Raw genomic sequence first — 18,603 nt, 5'->3', positions numbered from 1 at the left:
CGGACCCAGGCGGACCCAGGCCGACCCAGGCCGACCCAGACGGACCCAGGCGGACCCAGGCGGACCCAGGCCGACCCAGGCCGACCCAGGCCGACCCAGGCCGACCCAGACGGACTGAACTCACTGACCATGTTGTTTACATGCCGCTCCCAGGCGAAGGGATGGTGCTGGTGATAATGGAAGTGTTTTGGTTTGAGATGCATGTAGTTGCTTTGTTACAGCTTGTCTTTGTCTGATTCTGTCTGTGGAGCCGGAGGGTCTCTACTGGACCAGGCTTTCTGTGTCACCGCTGCTTCACTCCAACACACACTGAGCAAGATGAACTCTGCAGACTTCCGTAGCCGTGGGGGGTTCTGCTGGAAAAGTGTCCTGAGTTACCTCAGAAAGTGACGTGCCTGGACATTTTCCTCCATTTGAACTAATCTGGCAATAAGTCTTGTCCATCTAAATTAAGCTAAAGTGGTGTAAAGATACTGTAAATAGCCACTCACTATTCAAGAGCCATTGTGCTTCTGTCCATCCTTGGAATAGAGGAACTCTAGAGCGAGGTAACGAGGAAAGGAGGGAATGATGGAGGGAAGTCAAGAGGGAGGGAAGGAGTGAAAGAGCGGGAGGAAAGGGAAGGATTGAGGGAGGGAGGACAGAGAGGAGAGGAAGCGAAAGAAGGTTTCCAGCTGGGAAAGTTTATAAAGAGGGCATTCATGTTCTTGCTTTGATGGAAATGTCAAATGCATTGGGAGTGACTGTGTGTGTGTTAGGGTCTGTTAATGCCCAGCTGGGAATCTTTTGAGAAGGAGCCACTTGAGAAACAAAGAGGAAGCTGGTCCCCCTGCCATCAGTGTGTGTGTTTGTTTGTGTGTATGTTTGTGGGTCAGAGTGTGTAACAATCTGTGCATTCCTGCACTTTCATGTGTGTGTCAGCGTTCAGGTATGTCACGTGTCCTTCTGGCACCCTGGCTGACACCCTGGCTGACTCCCTGGCTGACACACTATACTGTATAATGGATGGATTTTTTGTGCAGTTTGTTTAAAAGTTTGCTTAACAACTGTTCTGATACCACCTTCTAATACCAACTGCTAGCCTACAGGTGTTCCGATCCGACAGAGTAACTGTCAGCATGTCAACAACGTGCGATCCGATCTTGCGATCCGATCTCGATGCTTCTGCTGTACACATTTCCTTCGCTGATAATGACTTGTGAGACGGCCTGTACACAACTGAAGTAAATATACCGTGTATTATGGAGACTGGTGTCCATTCTTCTATTGATTAGGTCAGTATTCTTGTGTTGAAAGGGATTAGGTTAAGTCCTAGCAATTCTCCACACACTTCCTCCTCATTGACTCCCCTCTGTTCTCGGAATACCTCCTTTGATAATAATTGACCTCTAGAGAGTTTCTCATACTGTGGTTGAAAGAAGCTGGTTGGCTTAGCTCCCTGGTCATGCATGGCTGTTCCTCTCCAACAGAGCCTAAAGTTCAAGGGTCACTTGCTCTGGTCTTTTTCCCTGTATAACCCCTTCACCCCCCCACCCCTGACACACACACTACCCCTGCTGGATCCCCCAGTAGCCCACATCCTCTTCTCTAAGGGGGTCCATTGGTCACAAACCCACTGCAGCACCACCACCCCAGACTTTTGGAACGAACCCTAATAACCTTCTCCAACTGCCCTGTAACACCTTGACCCCACAACCTCCCAGAACCCCAAGGTCCAACACACTACACACATTACATTCCACGTCAACTTTTTCGATCAAGACAGCTGCTTAAAGAATAAACAAGTTGTGTGCTACATTGATTCCCTGTCCAAAGTAAAAGTGTGAGATGCTGTGAGAGTAGCTTCATAAAGCACCAGGCGTGAGATGCTGTGAGAGTAGCTTCATAAAGCACCAGGCGTGAGATGCTGTGAGAGTAGCTTCATAAAGCACCAGGCGTGAGATGCTGTGAGAGTAGCTTCATAAAGCACCAGGCGTGAGATGCTGTGAGAGTAGCTTAATAAAGCACCAGGCGTGAGATGCTGTGAGAGTAGCTTCATAAAGCACCAGGCGTGAGATGCTGTGAGAGTAGCTTCATAAAGCACCAGGCGTGCAGCAGTTTGACACCCGTTGCTCCTTCTTTCCCTCACAGTTTCTTATTGCACTCTTCTGCTACCAGTTCACTAGTCTCTTCTCTCCTTACCCCTCCTCTCCCCCTCTCTTTCCCCCTCCTCTCCCCCTCTCTTTCCCCCTCCTCTCCCCCTCTCTTTCCCCCTCCTCCCCCCTCTCTTCCCCCTCCTCTCCATCTCTCCCCCTCTCCCTACCGCCGCCCATCCGACTCCATTCAAATATTGGATAAGTAGATCCATTGCATTTCTCTTAGAGGCCAAACAGAAGGAAAGGGGGAAAAAAATTGAGGAGAAAAGGAGCACTGTTAGTTAAAAGGAACAGGAGGAGAGGGTGAGTTGTGGAAGGAGGTGGTGTGGGTGAGATAAGAGGGGTGATATCTAGGAAGTAAAGGCGTTGTAAGGAGGGAGGTAGTGTAGGGAGATGTGAGGGGGGTGAGGAGGAGAATAGCAGAGGAGAAGGGGAGGCACAGTATGAGAGGGGCTATTGGCTGACATTCAGTGCAACCCGCCTCAACGCCTGTTGAGACGCGTCCCGCTAACTCCTCTTTTCCCGGGGCCCGTCAAGTCATTCACAAGGACAGGAGAAACAGCCGCCACAAGAAACCCAGCTCCACTTCACTGTTTGGCTGTGTGTGTGTTTGCAGTGAAATACTTCTCTGATGAAACACAAGTCCCGCCTGTTTTCACGGGCCTGATGAAGAAAGGAGCACGAGCATCTGAACAGAGGCTATGACCTTATCTGGCCGCTGTAGCAGTGACAGCATTCCTCCTGCCAGAGGAGACAAAGGCAGGCATGAGAGCAAACACACGTAGGTGAACCCACTAGTTGACTGATTGAGACGAGCCGTGAATCAATCAAAACTAAGTTATGTCCACACACAGAGTGCTGTGTCTGTTTATTAGGGTGTACATTTAATAGAAAATGTCAAATGTGCCCCCCTCCACCCAATAGTTAACTCCTACATCCTTGTGTGTCTATATGGCTGATAGTCAAATCTGTATTCTCTGTTAGTTCCTGAGTATCTGGGCTGTTTTTGAATCAAGCCTTTCATCGACTTCAAAAGCAGATTTGTCAAAAGAATAGTTAGGGTGTTAACCAGAAAGCAAATGGCTCTTGCTCAACAATGCAGTTTATTGTCCAATCAACATGAAACAGTTAATTAAATTTATTAAAATGAATGAATGGATTTTTGCTTTTGGTTTAAATATACATACAGTGGGGAGGACAAGTATTTGATACACTGCCGATTTTGCAGGTTTTCCTACTTACAAAGCATGTAGAAGTCTGTCATTTTTATCATAGGTACTCTTCAACTGTAAGTGACGGAATCTAAAATGAAGATCCAGAAAATCACATTGTATGATTTTTAAGTAATTAATTTGCATTTTAATATATAGCCCCCTATTTTTCGAGTGACCAAAAGTAATTGGACAACTGACACAAAAGCTGTATCATGGACGGGTGTGGACTATTCCCTCGTTATTTCCTCATCAAGGTCTGGAGTTGATTCCTGATGTGGCATTTACATTTCGAGGCTGTTGCTGTGAACCCACAACATGCGGTCAAATGAGCTCTCAATGCAAGTGAAACATGCCATCATTAGGCTGCAAAAAAAGATCCATCAGAGAGATAGCAGGAACATTAGGAGTGGCCAAATCAACAGTTTTGTGCATTCTGAGAAAAACAGAACGCACTGGTGAGCTCTGCAATACAAAAAAAAAGGCTTGGACGTCCACTGAAGACAACAGTGGTAGATGATCATAGGAACCTTTCCATGGTAAAGAAAAACCCCTTCACAACATCCAGCCAAGTGAAGAACACTCTCCAGGAGGCAGGCCTATCATTATCCAAGTCTATCATGAAGAGATGACTTCACAAAAGCAAATACAGAGGGTTCACCACAAGGTGTATACCATTCATAAGCCTCAAGAATAGAAAGGCCAGATTAGATTTAGCCAAAAAACATCTAAAAAAGACATTCCAGTTCTGGAAAAGCATTCTTTGGACAGATGAAACTAAGATCAACCTGTACCAGAGTGATGGGAAGAAAAGGGTATGGAGAAGGTTTGGAACGGCTCATGATCCGAAGCACAACACATCATCTGTAAAACACGGTGGAGGCAGTGTGATGGCATGGCCATGCATGGCTTCCAATGGCACTGGATCACTAGTGTTTATTGATGATGTGACAGAAGACAGAAGCAACCGGATGAATTCTGAAGTGTATAGGGATATATTGTCTGCTCAGATTCAGCCAAATTCAGTGAAGTTGATTGGACAGCGCTTCACTTTACAGATGGACAATGACTCAAAACATACTGTGAAAACAACCCATGTGTTTTTTAAGGCAAAGAAGTGGAATATTCTGCAATGGCCGAGTTAATCACCTGATCTCAACCTGATCAAGCATGAATTTCACTTGCTGAAGACAAAACCTAAGGCAGAAAGACCCACGAACAAACAACAACTGAGGACAGCTACTGTAAAGACCTGGCAAAGCATCACAAAGGAGGAAACTCAGTGTTTGGTGATGTCCATGCATTCCAGACTTCAAGCAATCATTGCCTGCAAAGGATTCTTGACAAAGTATTATAAACGAACATTTTATTTACAAATTTGTCCAATTACATTTGAGCCCCTGAAATAAGGGGACTGTGTATGACAATGGTTGTAATTCCTAAATGTTTCATAAGATATTTTTTGTTCTACCCCTTAAAGCTCAAAGGCTGCACTCCAATTGTATCTCGGTTGGTTCATTCCAAATCCACTGTGGTGGCGTACAGAGACACAATTATGAATATTGTGTCAGTGTCCAAATACTCTACATGATGTGATTGTTTGTCCATCAAATCAAAGTATAAAATGAGTTAATATGCATTTATTATGGCCCTCAACTATCCTCTCACGAAAAACCATCCTGTAGCTGAATTTAGGTGTTTTCCTCTGCTCCCGTGTGTTTGGTAGTCCGGGTGAACCACTCAGTTTGGTGTAGGTTAAACTCTGACAAAGAGCAATGTCCACAGGAGCCATGAATAACAGACAAGCACAGTGTGTTAGATAGTAGCTGGAAATACTTTGTGTTGGTTTTAGGAAGTTTACAATTGTCAAGGTCTGGGGGCTGTTGAAAGAAATTGTTCATGTTTTTTTCTTTTCTTTTATTACTTTCTAAAACAGCTATATACTCTACATTTTATTTCTATTTTTTTTTTACCTCTTCCAGGAATTTGATACTAATGCCGTTTCCACTGGTGCCAAACACTGGTGTTCTACCCTACAGTCCAGATTTTTTTTTCTGTTTCCACTGACACGGGCCAGCGCTAGTCAGCCACTAGGCCAAGGTCTAAGGCCGGGTGTCTCTGTAAAAGCACTTTGTGACAACTGCTGTTGTAAAAAGGGCTTTATAAATACATTTGATTGATTGATTGATGGTCGAGTAGCCCGGCTCTCCCGGTTGGTGCCAAGCCCCGGACTTTTAGGACCTAGGGCGGGATTTGCGGATTGACGCGTTACGTGGTGTGAAAACGCGGGATGTTGGTTTATTCGAATGGCGATGGGTTGCTTATCATTTGCTTAACCATTACGAGGAGCCTAAAGAGTTTAATCCGATCTAACAAACAGATCCCTGATAAAATATATAAAATAAAGCAATAGTACAGGGAAGCAAAGCCTCACAATGGAAAGAGTTGGAACGACCGAAAGTGATACTCATTGACTCAATAGAATAACGGAGCGCGGAGACTGAGACGTAGCCTGCAGAACCTATAACAGCGCAACATAACCTCAGAATTCTCCCAAATCCTTCTATTAAAGGTAGATAGTTTTGACAAAATACTTATCTAAACTAAATTATGAATACACGCTTATAGTTGCAGTGTTACGTGTGTAGGTGGAGAAGGAGCCGGTCGCAGGAGTTTGAGGAAGAAATGTGTTTTATTACTCAAGTTCAAACGCGGTATTGTGAACAAACTGAGCATGGCGTTATATTGTTCATTTTATTTTAGTACCAAAACAATATTGCCTTTTATTTTTTGTAAACTTAATCGCGTTGATAGTTTATTCCTCCCTCCCCATCTGAGCCCCTCCTTAAGTCCTTGGTACCAAATGTACAGTTGAAACAGGAATGTCTGGAGCCAACATTAGCATAAATCACCCGTGTGCACCAGTAAAGCACCAGTGGAAACGCGGCATATAGTTGAACCTTGATCTACTTAAGGCAAAGATACGTATAACACATATTGGAGGGTTGTCCTAAATAAAGATTTTGTTTGTAAATGTAAAATATTTTGTGATGCCACCTAGGATACATTTTTAATTGGCCAGATAATGTATTTGTTATGCATTTGGAAATGTATATTTGGAAATGTATGCCTCATTAAGGCTGTTTCTTTGTGCGTTGTTGCCTCGTCCTCAAGAACATCCGCACATTACATTCCAAAACAACGGAGTGCTCCAAATACATTTCCTATGTTACATTTCACTAGTAAAAATAAATATGAAAAGAATTGAATGTAGACAGAATTAGTCAAAAACTGCATAGAAGCTTAAACGGTCAGTTATTAAGTTGTTCCCGGACAAAATCCATTGACTGGAAAGGCATCTGTAGAAGTCTGCTAATTATAGTAGCATGCTAATGTTAATTACGCCATCCTCAAACAATGGATTCATTCAGCTGAGGGCAGACCAGGAAGTAAAAATAGAACGATGACATTCTACTTTGTTGACACGTTTCTATTCCAAGATTTCCACCAAACCTGAATGGTGTCTTAGTGCCCAAGTCTTGTTAATTTTTCAAAATGGCTGCCTATGTGTGGTCGGCTGTCCACATTCCATATTGGAGCCTTTCTGTTTGTCAGCGGTGACCTGTTCCATGAATAGAGCCACAGGCAGACACCTGGAAATGTGAGAAAGAGTTAGAAACAAGAGAAAGACCGGAAGAAAGGCCCTGGTTAATGCAAGCGCAAATATTGGCCTTTCTACGCGTCAACACAGGCTGTTGTTTGAGCTCCAGCTGCCTTTCATCATTGTCTCATGGAACGGCGGGCTGGGAGTGTGGATGGGAGGGAGGGAGGGAGGGAGGGGGAGATGGAGTTGGATGTTTAGGTGGGTAAATATTACCTTGTTCCCCAGTAGGCAGGAAGAACATAGAAGGAATGAGGGAGGCAGGCAGGGGTTAGGGCCTGGCTGTGGGTCCTTCCAGGGAAGTGGGGACCCTGGCCTTGGGTCCTGCCGGGGAAGTGGGGACCCTGGCCTTGGGTCCTGCCGGGGAAGTGGAAACAGGACCAGTGTAGGGTAGGACCAGGCTGGGAACATGAAAGTAGGCTCGGTTACGACGAGGGATTGTCTGTGTGACATCGTTGTCAGGGGTCAAATTCTGAGGTCCCAGAGAAGGTGGGACGGGTTAGGGCAGTCGATTAAAAACTCTCTTGTGACATTCTAGAGTTGAGGGAGGGAGGGGGAAAGGTTTAGGGCCAATCCTCCTTTTGAACTCAAGCCTTCAGTTGCTGAGCAACTTGTTGTTTGTTGGTTAAATACACACACACACATACACACACACAAAACAGGGCATTTGAAACTAGTCAAATTGCTTTCACATCTTGGTACCTACTGATTTACCAACTCAAAGTTATTCCTCTTTACCTTCCGAGGTTTGATATGTTTCCTTCGGGGTTTATGTACTCCGTCTCCTTCTCCAACACACTCAGCTAAACACGCTTCTCCATTCAGGTGCCTTCAGGAACTCCTGTGGAGGTTCTCAGAATCACACAAAGAGCCATTTCGTTTGGGCCAGCGGAACATAATGTCAGGTTCACCAGCCCCTCCCTCATCTTCATCGCTGCCAATGTCCCAAATAAAACCCAAACACATACACGGACCACTGGGTTTGACCAGGTCCCAGACTCAAGTGTTGCTCTGTGATGGGAAAAGGGTGTGATTTGGGATGAAACTCGGGCCTGTGCTCCTCAGTAGTTTCCTAACCTGGCGGGTCTAAGTCACATGGCTGTAAGAGTCCACAGGTTAGTCCAGGAAGGGGAGGTCACAGGCAGGTCCTTGGACACACTCAGCAAAACCCACAAGCCGATTCTCATTTACAACCTCTCTCCCCTGTCTCCATAGCAATGCTGTCATGCTTCAGGGGGCTGGAGGTGTGTGCTACTGTACTGGGGAGGAGCGGAAAATGTGAAGATGTTAGGACGTTTGTCCCGTCGTGACTGACAAAAGAGGCTAGGGCTTGGGATTGAGGTTAGGGGTAGGGTTAGGTGGTAGGTTTCGGGTTAGGCGTTAAGTCTAGGTTTGGATTTTGGGTTTGGGTTAGAAGTAGAGTTAGGAGTTAGATGAAACATTATTCTGTGCCACCCCCTGAAAACACAGGGCATACCTGTCTCCCTCTAGATTCCAGTCTCACTCTACATACCTGTCTTGCTAGATACCTGTCTCGCTCTACATACCTGTCTCCCTCTAGATCCATGTCTCCCTCTAGATACCAGCCTCACTCTACATACCTGTCTCGCTCTACATACCTGTCTCCCTCTAGATACCTGTCTCGCTCTACATACCTGTCTCCCTCTAGATACCAGCCTCACTCTACATACCTGTCTCGCTCTACATACCTGTCTCCCTCTAGATACCTGTCTCCCTCTAGATACCTGTCTCACTCTACATACCTGTCTCCCTCTAGATACCTGTCTCACTCTACATACCTGTCTCTCTCTAGATACCTGTCTCACTCTCACTCCACTGACTCCATGACCCCTGTCTGTTGTTCTCATCACCTCCCAGGTCTAATTCTGGGTGTTTCTCTCTCATGGCTTCTGTTTCTCAAGCATCACTTCAGAACCCTTGTTAACATTCTTCAGAGGGGAGTTTCCCTTATGTCCAATATTCTCAAGGCCTCCCGAGTACTAGAATGCATCTCCTCCCACTCCTCTCTCTCCTCTCCCTCGTTTCTCCCCTCCTCTCCTCTTTTCCGAGCTGCCTGTGATCTCCAGTAGGCAGAATAGCCATGTGTGTCCTGTCAGGATCCCAGCTGGGACACACAACGATAAAACTCTGCTCTCTGACCGACAGATAGAGACAGATAGAGACCGACCGAGACAGAGCGAGACAGATAGTGACCAACAGCCAGAAACAGATATCCAATTAGCCTCTTAGACATATCGACCGGAGAAAACATCCACTGCTTATCTCTGTGAACCAGGAGTCTAGGAAGAATCAGAGATAAACACATACACACACATCAACATTAGTGTTGAAATTCAGTAGATGGTCTTTGATCTACAGCCAAAGATTTAGCTGTCAATCTTGCGCTCTCTCTGTGTAGGAGGACACAGCCTTGAGTTGAGTGGATGGACAGGAACCTTCTCTGCTGACCAGGGAACAGGAATTTTAGAAGCGATTGGGGGATAACTAGTTTTAAAGTGAGCTTTCTCCGCAGGGTGGCTGGGCGATCCCTTAGAGATAGGGTGAGAAGCTTGGTCACCCGGGAGGAGCTCAGAGTAGAGCCGCTGCTCCTCCACATCGAGAGGGGTCAGCTGAGGTGGTTTGGGCATCTGTTTCGGATGCCTCCGGAACGCCTTCCTGGGAAGGTGTTCCGGTCCCGTCCCACCGGGAGGAGACCCAGGGGAAGACCTAGGACACGCTGGAGGGATTATGTCTCCCGGCTGGCCTGGGAATGCCTCGGTGTCCCCCCGGAAGAGCTGGAGGAAGTGTCTGGGGAGAGGGAAGTCTGGGCATCCCTGCTTAGACTGCTGCCCCCGCGACCCGGCCCCGGATAAGCGGAAGATGATGGATGGATAGTTTTAAAGTTTAATTTAGTAGCTAGTGATACGTTTCTACTTAGTACTTGCTAATAACTGTAAGTAGTGTTAACCTTCATGATGGGACGAAGAATTAGGAAAGAGAGAGAGGGAGCAGGAAGATGAAGGTGGGTGGAGGAGGAAGTGGAGATAGAGGAGAAGGGGGAGGTAGAGGAAGAAGAGGAGATAGAGGTGGAGGGGCGGAAGGAGAGAAGGGGGAGGTAGAGCAAGCGATGGAGGTCGAGGAGGGGGGTAGAGGAGGAGTGTCCTAACAGGAGGAGTGTCCTACAGGAGGAGTGTCCTAAAGGAGGAGTGTCTTCTATGGGGAGTGTCTTCTATGGGGAGTGTCTTCTATGGGGAGTGTCTTCTATGGGGAGTGTCCTACAGGAGAAGTGTCTTATTGGAGGAGTGTCTTCTATGGGGAGTGTCTTGTAGGGGGAGTGTCCTATTTGTCTTATTGGAGGAGTGTCTTCTATGGGGAGTGTCTTGTAGGGGGAGTGTCCTACAGGAGGAGCGTCTTCTAGGGGGAGTGTCCATGCTTCTGGACATCACATCTGTTCTGTTAACACTGGGCTGTTATAACCACAGTTTACTCAGGGCCCTGCAATTAGTCTGGAACTGCTCTCAGTCTTGTTCTCACACACACACACACACACACACACACAGAACAGCTGGCCTCACCTTGGCCTGAAGTATAGGCACCTCTGTCACACCCACCTCTCTCCTCCCTCTCATCCTCTCCGCTCACTACCTCAGCCCTCACACTCCCTCACCATCCTGTCAGGCCAATTCACCTCAGGAAATGGAACGCTGTTTCTCCAGTCCACGGGGCCTTGTTTCGTGAGACAGAGCTGTTCTATAACTTGGCCAGATGTATGACCATACTGGTGCCATTAATTTCCCTCAGATCATACAGACCCATTAAGAATTGAAAATCAGGTAAACATCGCAGGATTTTATGAGGAATGAGCAAACAACACTGTCAACATCACCCATATTCATGCCTTTATTTTCCCTTTTCATTTTCACCCGTAACTATTTGTACATTTTCACTTCACTGTACATAGCCTATAATATAACATCCAAAATGCCTTGATGCTTTTTAAAACCTTTGTCATTTACTATAGATTTTTTATTTTCCACTTGCTTTGGCGATGTAATTAAATATTTCCCATATCAACTAGGGATGCAAGGGAACAGTGGGCCCACGGTTCAGGACGTATCGTGGTTTGCAGGTCACGGTAATGGTACAGTTTTGGTATGAATGTCACCATGTTAGTAAGAGTTCCCACTAGAGTAGCCGACGGTGCTTTTGTTTACGGTCTTCTTTGCCTCGCCATCGTATTGAACGCTGAATCCAAAATGTTCCCACGCAGCGGATTTGAAAGACGGCAGTGTCTCTTCAAATTTGCTTCTCTCTGAACACATTTAGAGAAACCACGATTTCGGTCAGAATGTTAAGACACTGGTGACAGTTGGCTGCTTAGGTAGATAGCTAGCTAGTATCAAGATATGTCATTTAGCTAGTTACATAGTGGACATTGGCTGTTAAACTTGGGAATGTGCAAATTCAATCAGAAGTTGTTGGTCAACAGCACCTTTGCTTTGTGGTTGACATATTTTGAAGGGAAAGAAAACTAAGCACATTGTGTTTTTTGCAGGAAGTCTTTCAAACTTGGCACATTTATGGGAACTACATCTGTGGAATCCCATATGAAGTGGGAGAAACACAAAAACAACAGAAATGCTGCGAAAATCCTCCAACAAACTCCCAACAAACACCATTTCTCCGTTTTGTTTGGTCGTATCACAGATCACAGTCCCACAAAGTACAGCCAGTAACGTTGATGTTAGCAGTAGGTTTGCTGCTCTAACAACAGTGGGTACTTCAGTCCAATTGGTGTCCTTGTGTATTTTTTGCATGGGGTGTTGTTGTGAAATTGGTCTTAAATTGAATTCTTAGTGGCATTAAAGAAGTCTTAAAAGGTTTTAAACTTAGCTTCCTGAAACCTGTAGATGCCCGGTGGAGCGCCTTTAGGGAGGTTTCCTACTGAGATGTCACTGCAAATTGTCCATCGGTTGTTTAAGGGGGAGGGGGTTGGGGACCCCGCGATTACCACATTTTGAGACATTGCTGTGGAGTAAAGTTTGTCGGCCCTCAGGGGCCCCTTAACGGCCTGGGGCCCCAAGCAGTTGCCCGTCTTACCTGCTCACAAGCTACACGTCTGGTTCTGTGGATCTGAATCTACAACGTGTGTGTAGTCTCCAGCCCAATAAGCATGTTCTGGAGCTTATATGAAAATGTCCGGCATACCGTAACTCTGCAGTTGACGTGTGCGTGCTGAACCGTAGGGGGCGTAGCTAACGGTTCGATAACACACCGTGAAGCGCTGCATTCCTACTACCAATAAAGGCCTCGCATTAAGAAACACCCTTAAAAAAAAGACCAGGTGCCTGCAAAGTACGCAGAGAGAAAATCCTGCTATGGAATTCTGCTCCGGGCATGACAGGTCATTGATGAGGGAACGTTGTGGCATTCTATGGCCTGGAGATGGGAATTCTTGGACCCCATGGTGAAAGGCACGGGAGTGGATATCCATTTGATATTCTGTAGAATGTGGAATGCTAGAGGTACCCTTAAGATGTCACTTGTCCAACTCTTCCGGAATGCCAGGAATGACCCAACTCTCTGTGATCTCACCTGGTGCATACCAGCATACCAGTACACTCCAATCCTCTCAACCTGGGAATGGCCTGTCCCACCGAGCAGCCCAACCATCCAACTCCACGCGGCCTCCAAACCCGGGCCCAGTGAAGTTTACTGCATAGATGGCAGTGAGTCCACTAAAACTCCAATCCTTTTTCATGAGTTAAGCTGGTCCATTCCCCCAGAACCAGTCATACAGCAGAGTGAAGCCGGTCCATTCCACCAGAACTGCTCATGCAGCCGAGTGAATCTGGTCCATTCCACCAGAACCACTCATACAGCCAAATTAAGCTGGTCCATTCCCCCAGAACCACTCCTACAGCAGAGTGAAGCTGGTCCATTCTACCAGAAGTGCCAAGCATTGGAAGGGGTTTACTGCAGGGTGGAAGGGATTGAATCCCTAAGACGTCCTTAAGACCTAAGCAGAGCAGAGGAAAGCCACTTCTACTATATCAGCTGTTCTATCTGTGTGTGGTTAAATCAGAAAAAATTGGCTCATGGGTGCATTTTCCCCCATTCTGAAGTGTTTGGGTTGAGGGTTTAGGTTTAGGCATCATGTCTAAGTTAAGTTTATTCATAAAAGGTCTAGGCATTATGTCTAGGTTAAGGTTAGTCATAAATCTTAGGGTACTGAGGTTAAGTTTCGGTTTAGATTAGGGTACTGAAGTCTCGCTGGCTCCCCACACAGTGCCCCCCGACATGGCCGTCACCCCCCCCCTCTCCATCTCTCCCTCTGTCTGCCTCTCTTCCTTTCCCTCCCAGCTACCCCATCCCCACTCCTCCCTGTGGCCCTGCTTCTCCCTGCTAATTACCACGGTAACCTGGGGCGATTCAGGAATGCACAGCCAATTCCTCATGGAACGTCTACAGCTATTAACCTGTTGGGCCTTCAACTGGGCGTGTGTGTGTTATGTTCACAGGTCCAGTCTTTTATTCGTCATTGGCGTTTCAAAGCCTGTTTAGTTTGTCCGGTTCAAGGGAGCTGAACTCTGGTAAAGGGTGAATGTATACTTGAAGCTGTGTTTTTCTTAGATAACAGTGAGGATTTTCAATTATATATTAACCAGCGGTACGTTCCAGCACCTCTTTACAATCCGAAAAGCCCTAACCCTCACCTCAACTTAACCCTAAACTTAACCCAACCTTAACCTCAATAACCTAATATTATTGCCTAAGCTTATTGGCTTAGCGCTAATGCCTAACCATAACCCCAATTTATTTAACCACAGTTTGGGGACATTTTTATCCTCATAATATAGTTAAGCTAGAAACACACATATTCACACACACACACACACTAGAACAGTAACCCTATACCCTATTGGATTAGAGCAGTAACCCCACACCCTATTGGTTTTAACTTTTAGAAATTAAAACATTTTAAGAATAAAAAAAAAAAAAAGATATATATTTTTATTAATTATAATTGGAGCTAACCATTCATTGGAGTGAGTTGTTGAACATTTGGCAAAGTTGTGGGCATGTTTTGTAAATGTTGCTGGTTTTATCTACATGGATGTGAATACATAGTCATTACCCTCTGTTCTCTTGCTTTTGTTTTCTTTAGTAACATGTATTTTGACACAAATACACACACATACACACTCATGCATGCAGACCTTTTGCCCTTAAATGTATTAAACTTGATGAATGATTGGATGGATGATGTACGGTTCGGTTGATTGGCTGCCCTAGCTTTCCTTGTATTGGATCCAAAATCCTTGCAACCCTTTTCACCCTTGACCCCAACCCTACTCTGTCTATCTACCTGATGCTTCTCTTTTTATAAAGACATTTTCCACAGATGGGTACTTGTTCTGTTGTGACATGTACAGCATTCCCCTGTGATGGATATGGAGTGCTGGTGGTGTGTGTGTGTGTGTGTGTGTGTGTGTGCGTGTGAGTAGTAAAGGAAGGTGGCTCTCAATCTTCCCTGTCATTGAGGAAAAGCGTGTTTTTTCCAGTTCACCAACAGAAAGATGCCTGAATATGGTCATTCAGGCCTACCGCGGGAGTACGGTGTCGGCCGAGGCGGTCACACGGCCCGGTTCATATCCCAAATGGCATCCTGCACCCTCAATGTGTCATTTATTGTATCACCTGTTTTCGTGTTTCTCAAAGAATTAATGTCGACTGGATTTTTAACCGCGTATTTCCCTTCTTCCCCTGTCACAGCTTTTCCATGTGGCTTATGTCCTGATCAAGTTTGCCAACTCTCCTCGGCCAGACCTGTGGGTGCTGGAACGTTCCACCAACTTTGGAGAGAGCTACCAGCCCTGGCAGTTTTTTGCCTGTGAGTAGAGAACCCTAAACACTGGAAGATTTAATTAGATTTTTTTGGTTTGTTTTTAATTGATCTTTCTTATTTTTCTTTTGGTTTAACCATGAAAGTGCTCAAAATTCAAATATTAATCCAGATGTGCGGCCCTTTGCGAAAAAAGCGCCACCCGTTGCAATTTAATTTCCACATTTCCACTGTTTCTCTGAAGGCGGGGTACTGTTTAACGTGCCCACCGGAAATAGCTAGGCTACACTCATAGATGTGTGGGTGCCACAGGCTGCAGGGCTAGTGCAAGAACTGTTGGACTTCACAGACCATCCTGAAAGCAAACTGATTTCCTGGTCAGACGCTCATGACATAGTAGAAGCGATAATTGAAAAAGTAGCTGAATTCCCTGCCAATATCACTAATAATGATATTGACCCGCTGGTGTTGGCAAATTGAAGAGAAACGAAACAACTTCCTCTTGCCGTCACAGTGACACTGTTTATCAGTGTAGTTTAACAGCACAACATATATGATTACTGTCTGAGTGTTAAGAACTGCTTCCTCTGCCGTTTCCAGTTGACACTCATTTCAGGACTGGGCGTCTAGCGTTACTGTGTTATCGGTGGTCTGAATTCATTGGCTGGTTCATAATGCAGGCAAAAGTGGAAAGGGAAAATTCATTGTGGGATTGCATTAACATTTGAATTAAGTTAACTATACCCCTCCACATGCGAATGAAAGGATCTGTACATTTAAAATAGAGCGAGGGAAAGTGAAAACAAATAGGAGAGATTTTGAGAGAGAGGAAAGTAAGAAGGCAGAGGGATTACATCTTTGTTGCATTATGTTCACCTGTGGCTGTTTGTGTGAATCTGTGTCCCTATACGTTTTATTCCTCTGTTTTTGTTCCCCTTTACTGCGTTCAGTACTGTTTGTGTGTGATTCCTAGAGGTTATTTCAAAGTTCCCGGAGTTTGGTTTGGAAAAACCCTGAGGGCAGTGGGAGGGTGGGCTCTCCCTGGGCTGCTTCCACCTGGACTGGCGGCAGCAGCTGTCAATCAATAGGTGGGAGATTGGAAACATTCCGAGCATTGTTGCCAGTCCACCTCAGCGTTGGTACAGGCCCTGGCTGGATAGTATTCAGCCTCAACCCCTGAGGCAGACATACAGGCAGGGAAGGAAAGGGGCCCTTGGAGATGCGACATTTTACATTACCGTGAATGTTATTTGTAATCTTTCTAATGTATGGCTAACCAATAATAACCTATTCAACGTTCGCAAGCAGTACCAACAGTAATATGATTGAAATGTCTCTGGGATGAATTTAAATCCTTCCCAATCCCGAATCTCAGAAATAGTGTTTGCACTGCAGCGGGGTGAAGACTGGATGTGCCGGTTAAATTCTTCCCCTTGGCCATCCTGTAACATTTTCAACGAGCCTGTCCAGCCTACAGTAAGGTAGCCTGGCAGCTGACTGTAATAGCATGTGAAGCTGCGTTGCGCAGGTCAAATTCTTCCCTTCCTGCTGTTATTGTTACCATGTGTTTCCATATCAGGCCCTGGACCGATAATCCCCTCATTACTGGGTTCCAGGAGGCAGCAGAGCACAACGAGAGAACAGAGGAAATTCTCCTCATTATCACAAGATCCCATCGTCCTCTCGAAGCTTATGATTGTAGAGGTCATGCTGTTAGCTAACAGGACTTCTTATGATGATATCATGCTACTGGCTAACAGGCCTTCTTATGATGAATGGAGGTCATGCTGTTAGCTAACAGGACTTCTTATGATGATATCATGCTACTGGCAAACGGGCCTTCTTGTGATGAATGGAGGTCATGCTGTTAGCTAACAGGACTTCTTATGATGATATCATGCTACTGGCTAACAGGCCTTCTTATGATGATGGAGGTCATGCTGTTAGCTAGCAGGCCTTCTTTTGATGATATCATGCTCATAATGGACATTAATGCGAGCTAACAGGCCTTATAGTGGACATTGTTGCTAGCTAACAGATCTTCTTATGGTGGATATCATGTTGCTAGCTAACAGGCCTTCTTATGGTGGATATCATGTTGCTAGCTAACAGGCCTTTTTATGTTGGATATCATGTTGCTAGCGAACATGCCTTCTTATTGTGGATATCATGTTGCTAGCTAATAGGCGTTCTTATGGTGGATATTATGTTGATAGCTAGCTAACCGGCTTTGCGATCCCATGAGTAGTGGAACAAACTGGCAGGGAGAGACATGGTTGCCTTTACATTTGGTAACCTAATTGCCAAGGACATGGGCTAGGCTAATCGTGAATGTCATGTTGACTAAAATGTTTCTAGCCGACAAGCTATTACCACACTTTGGATTTAGTGACCTGAGGAAACTCCAGAGAAAATCCAGAGAAAAACAGAAACCGGGCAGCTCAGAGTATTACCACGATCAAATCGCCTCCTTTAGTCTGCTTATTATGACAAACAAGCGAAATGTAATGCTTCTAGGTAACAAGCTGTTGTCATACCTCGGGCTTGGTGATGTGAACAGAAGTACAAAGACTGTGTGTAATATCCTGGGATTTGAACCAGGGTTTGAACCATGGCCTGAGTGTGCACATAGAACTTTTCATAGACATTTTTGTCTTCATATTTCACGTCTAATCAGGGACAGATAAATGACTGTCAGTCCAGGTGTGTGTTATTCATTATCAGGTAGAACCCTCTTGGCCTGTCTGCAGGGGAGTCCTGAGCTGAAAATGTTTACGAGCCCGGTTGTTTTGTAACATTTTCTTCGCTAAAAAGACACAGCATCACCACATCTGCCTGTTGACCCGCTCAAACTGAGGCGACTGCAGGCCACATTTTGCTTACAGTCATGCACAATAACATTCCCTGAATATCTCAGGGCTGTTCTGCTTCTGTCTTAGAAAGAGGGAAAAGGTCAATATCCCCCAAAAGAGAGTTTAAGACAAAAGACAGATTTCTATTACGCATAGAGACTTCTGCATGAGCCCAAACTTTACTTTGGAAAGACATTTACAGCTGCTGGTAAAAACCTTAGACATGATTTATGGGTCCCTTATTGACACTAATTTGCTCCGCTGCTACTTTTTACAACTGTGACTGAAGCGGGCTTATCTTCCACCAACTGGCCGCAGACACACATACATGCAGACACAAACACACAGGCAAACACGCATGCATACACAAATGCACAAAGATTGTTGACACAAGTGTGCAAAGATGCTCAGACGTAGATCAAGCGGAAGAGGTCAATGTGGATGGTTGGAAAATTACAGAGATGGGTATTGACAGAGGGTTGGTCTGAGCTGCTGGGAGCAGTCTGTATCAGTTCTTCCTCTAGCCACCTCACTGTAGAGATGAATCACCTCTCTGTATTATCAATTAATCACCTGTCTTTAGATTAACCATCTCTCTGTATAGATGAACCCCCTTAGTGTAGATTATCCAGCTCTGTATAGATTAACTGCCTCTCTGTAGATTAACTGCCTCTGTGTAGATTACCCCCTCATTGTGTAGATTAACCACCTCTGTGTAGATTAATCACCTCTCTGTGTAGATTAACAGGTTTTGGTTCTAGATAGAACCCTTTTGTTTCCAGGTAGAAGTGTTTTGTCTACAGGGAATACTAAAAGGGTTCTACCATGAACCAACCATAGTTCTCCCATGGGGAGGAACCTTTCTGAAACCACTGTGTAGCAGCAAAACTATACCTTT

General features: G+C 45.4%; 1 protein-coding gene across 4 annotated transcripts in view; it reads left to right on the top strand.

Annotated features, from left to right (window-relative positions):
- The window catches only part of lama5 (laminin, alpha 5), an 84,465-nt gene that overhangs the window by 11,321 nt on the left and 54,541 nt on the right, over positions 1 to 18,603 (top strand). For all 4 annotated transcript variants that reach the window (XM_034295995.1, XM_034295996.1, XM_034295994.1 and 1 more), the window contains exon 3: positions 14,784 to 14,901. In XM_034295995.1, the coding sequence (XP_034151886.1) occupies positions 14,784 to 14,901 (118 nt within the window). The remainder of the gene's footprint in view (positions 1 to 14,783; positions 14,902 to 18,603) is intronic.

The sequence above is a fragment of the Esox lucius genome, chromosome 12 (assembly GCF_011004845.1).
Source record: "Esox lucius isolate fEsoLuc1 chromosome 12, fEsoLuc1.pri, whole genome shotgun sequence".
Taxonomy (NCBI): Eukaryota; Metazoa; Chordata; class Actinopteri; order Esociformes; family Esocidae; genus Esox; species Esox lucius.
This window is presented reverse-complemented; position numbering and strand designations above follow the sequence as displayed.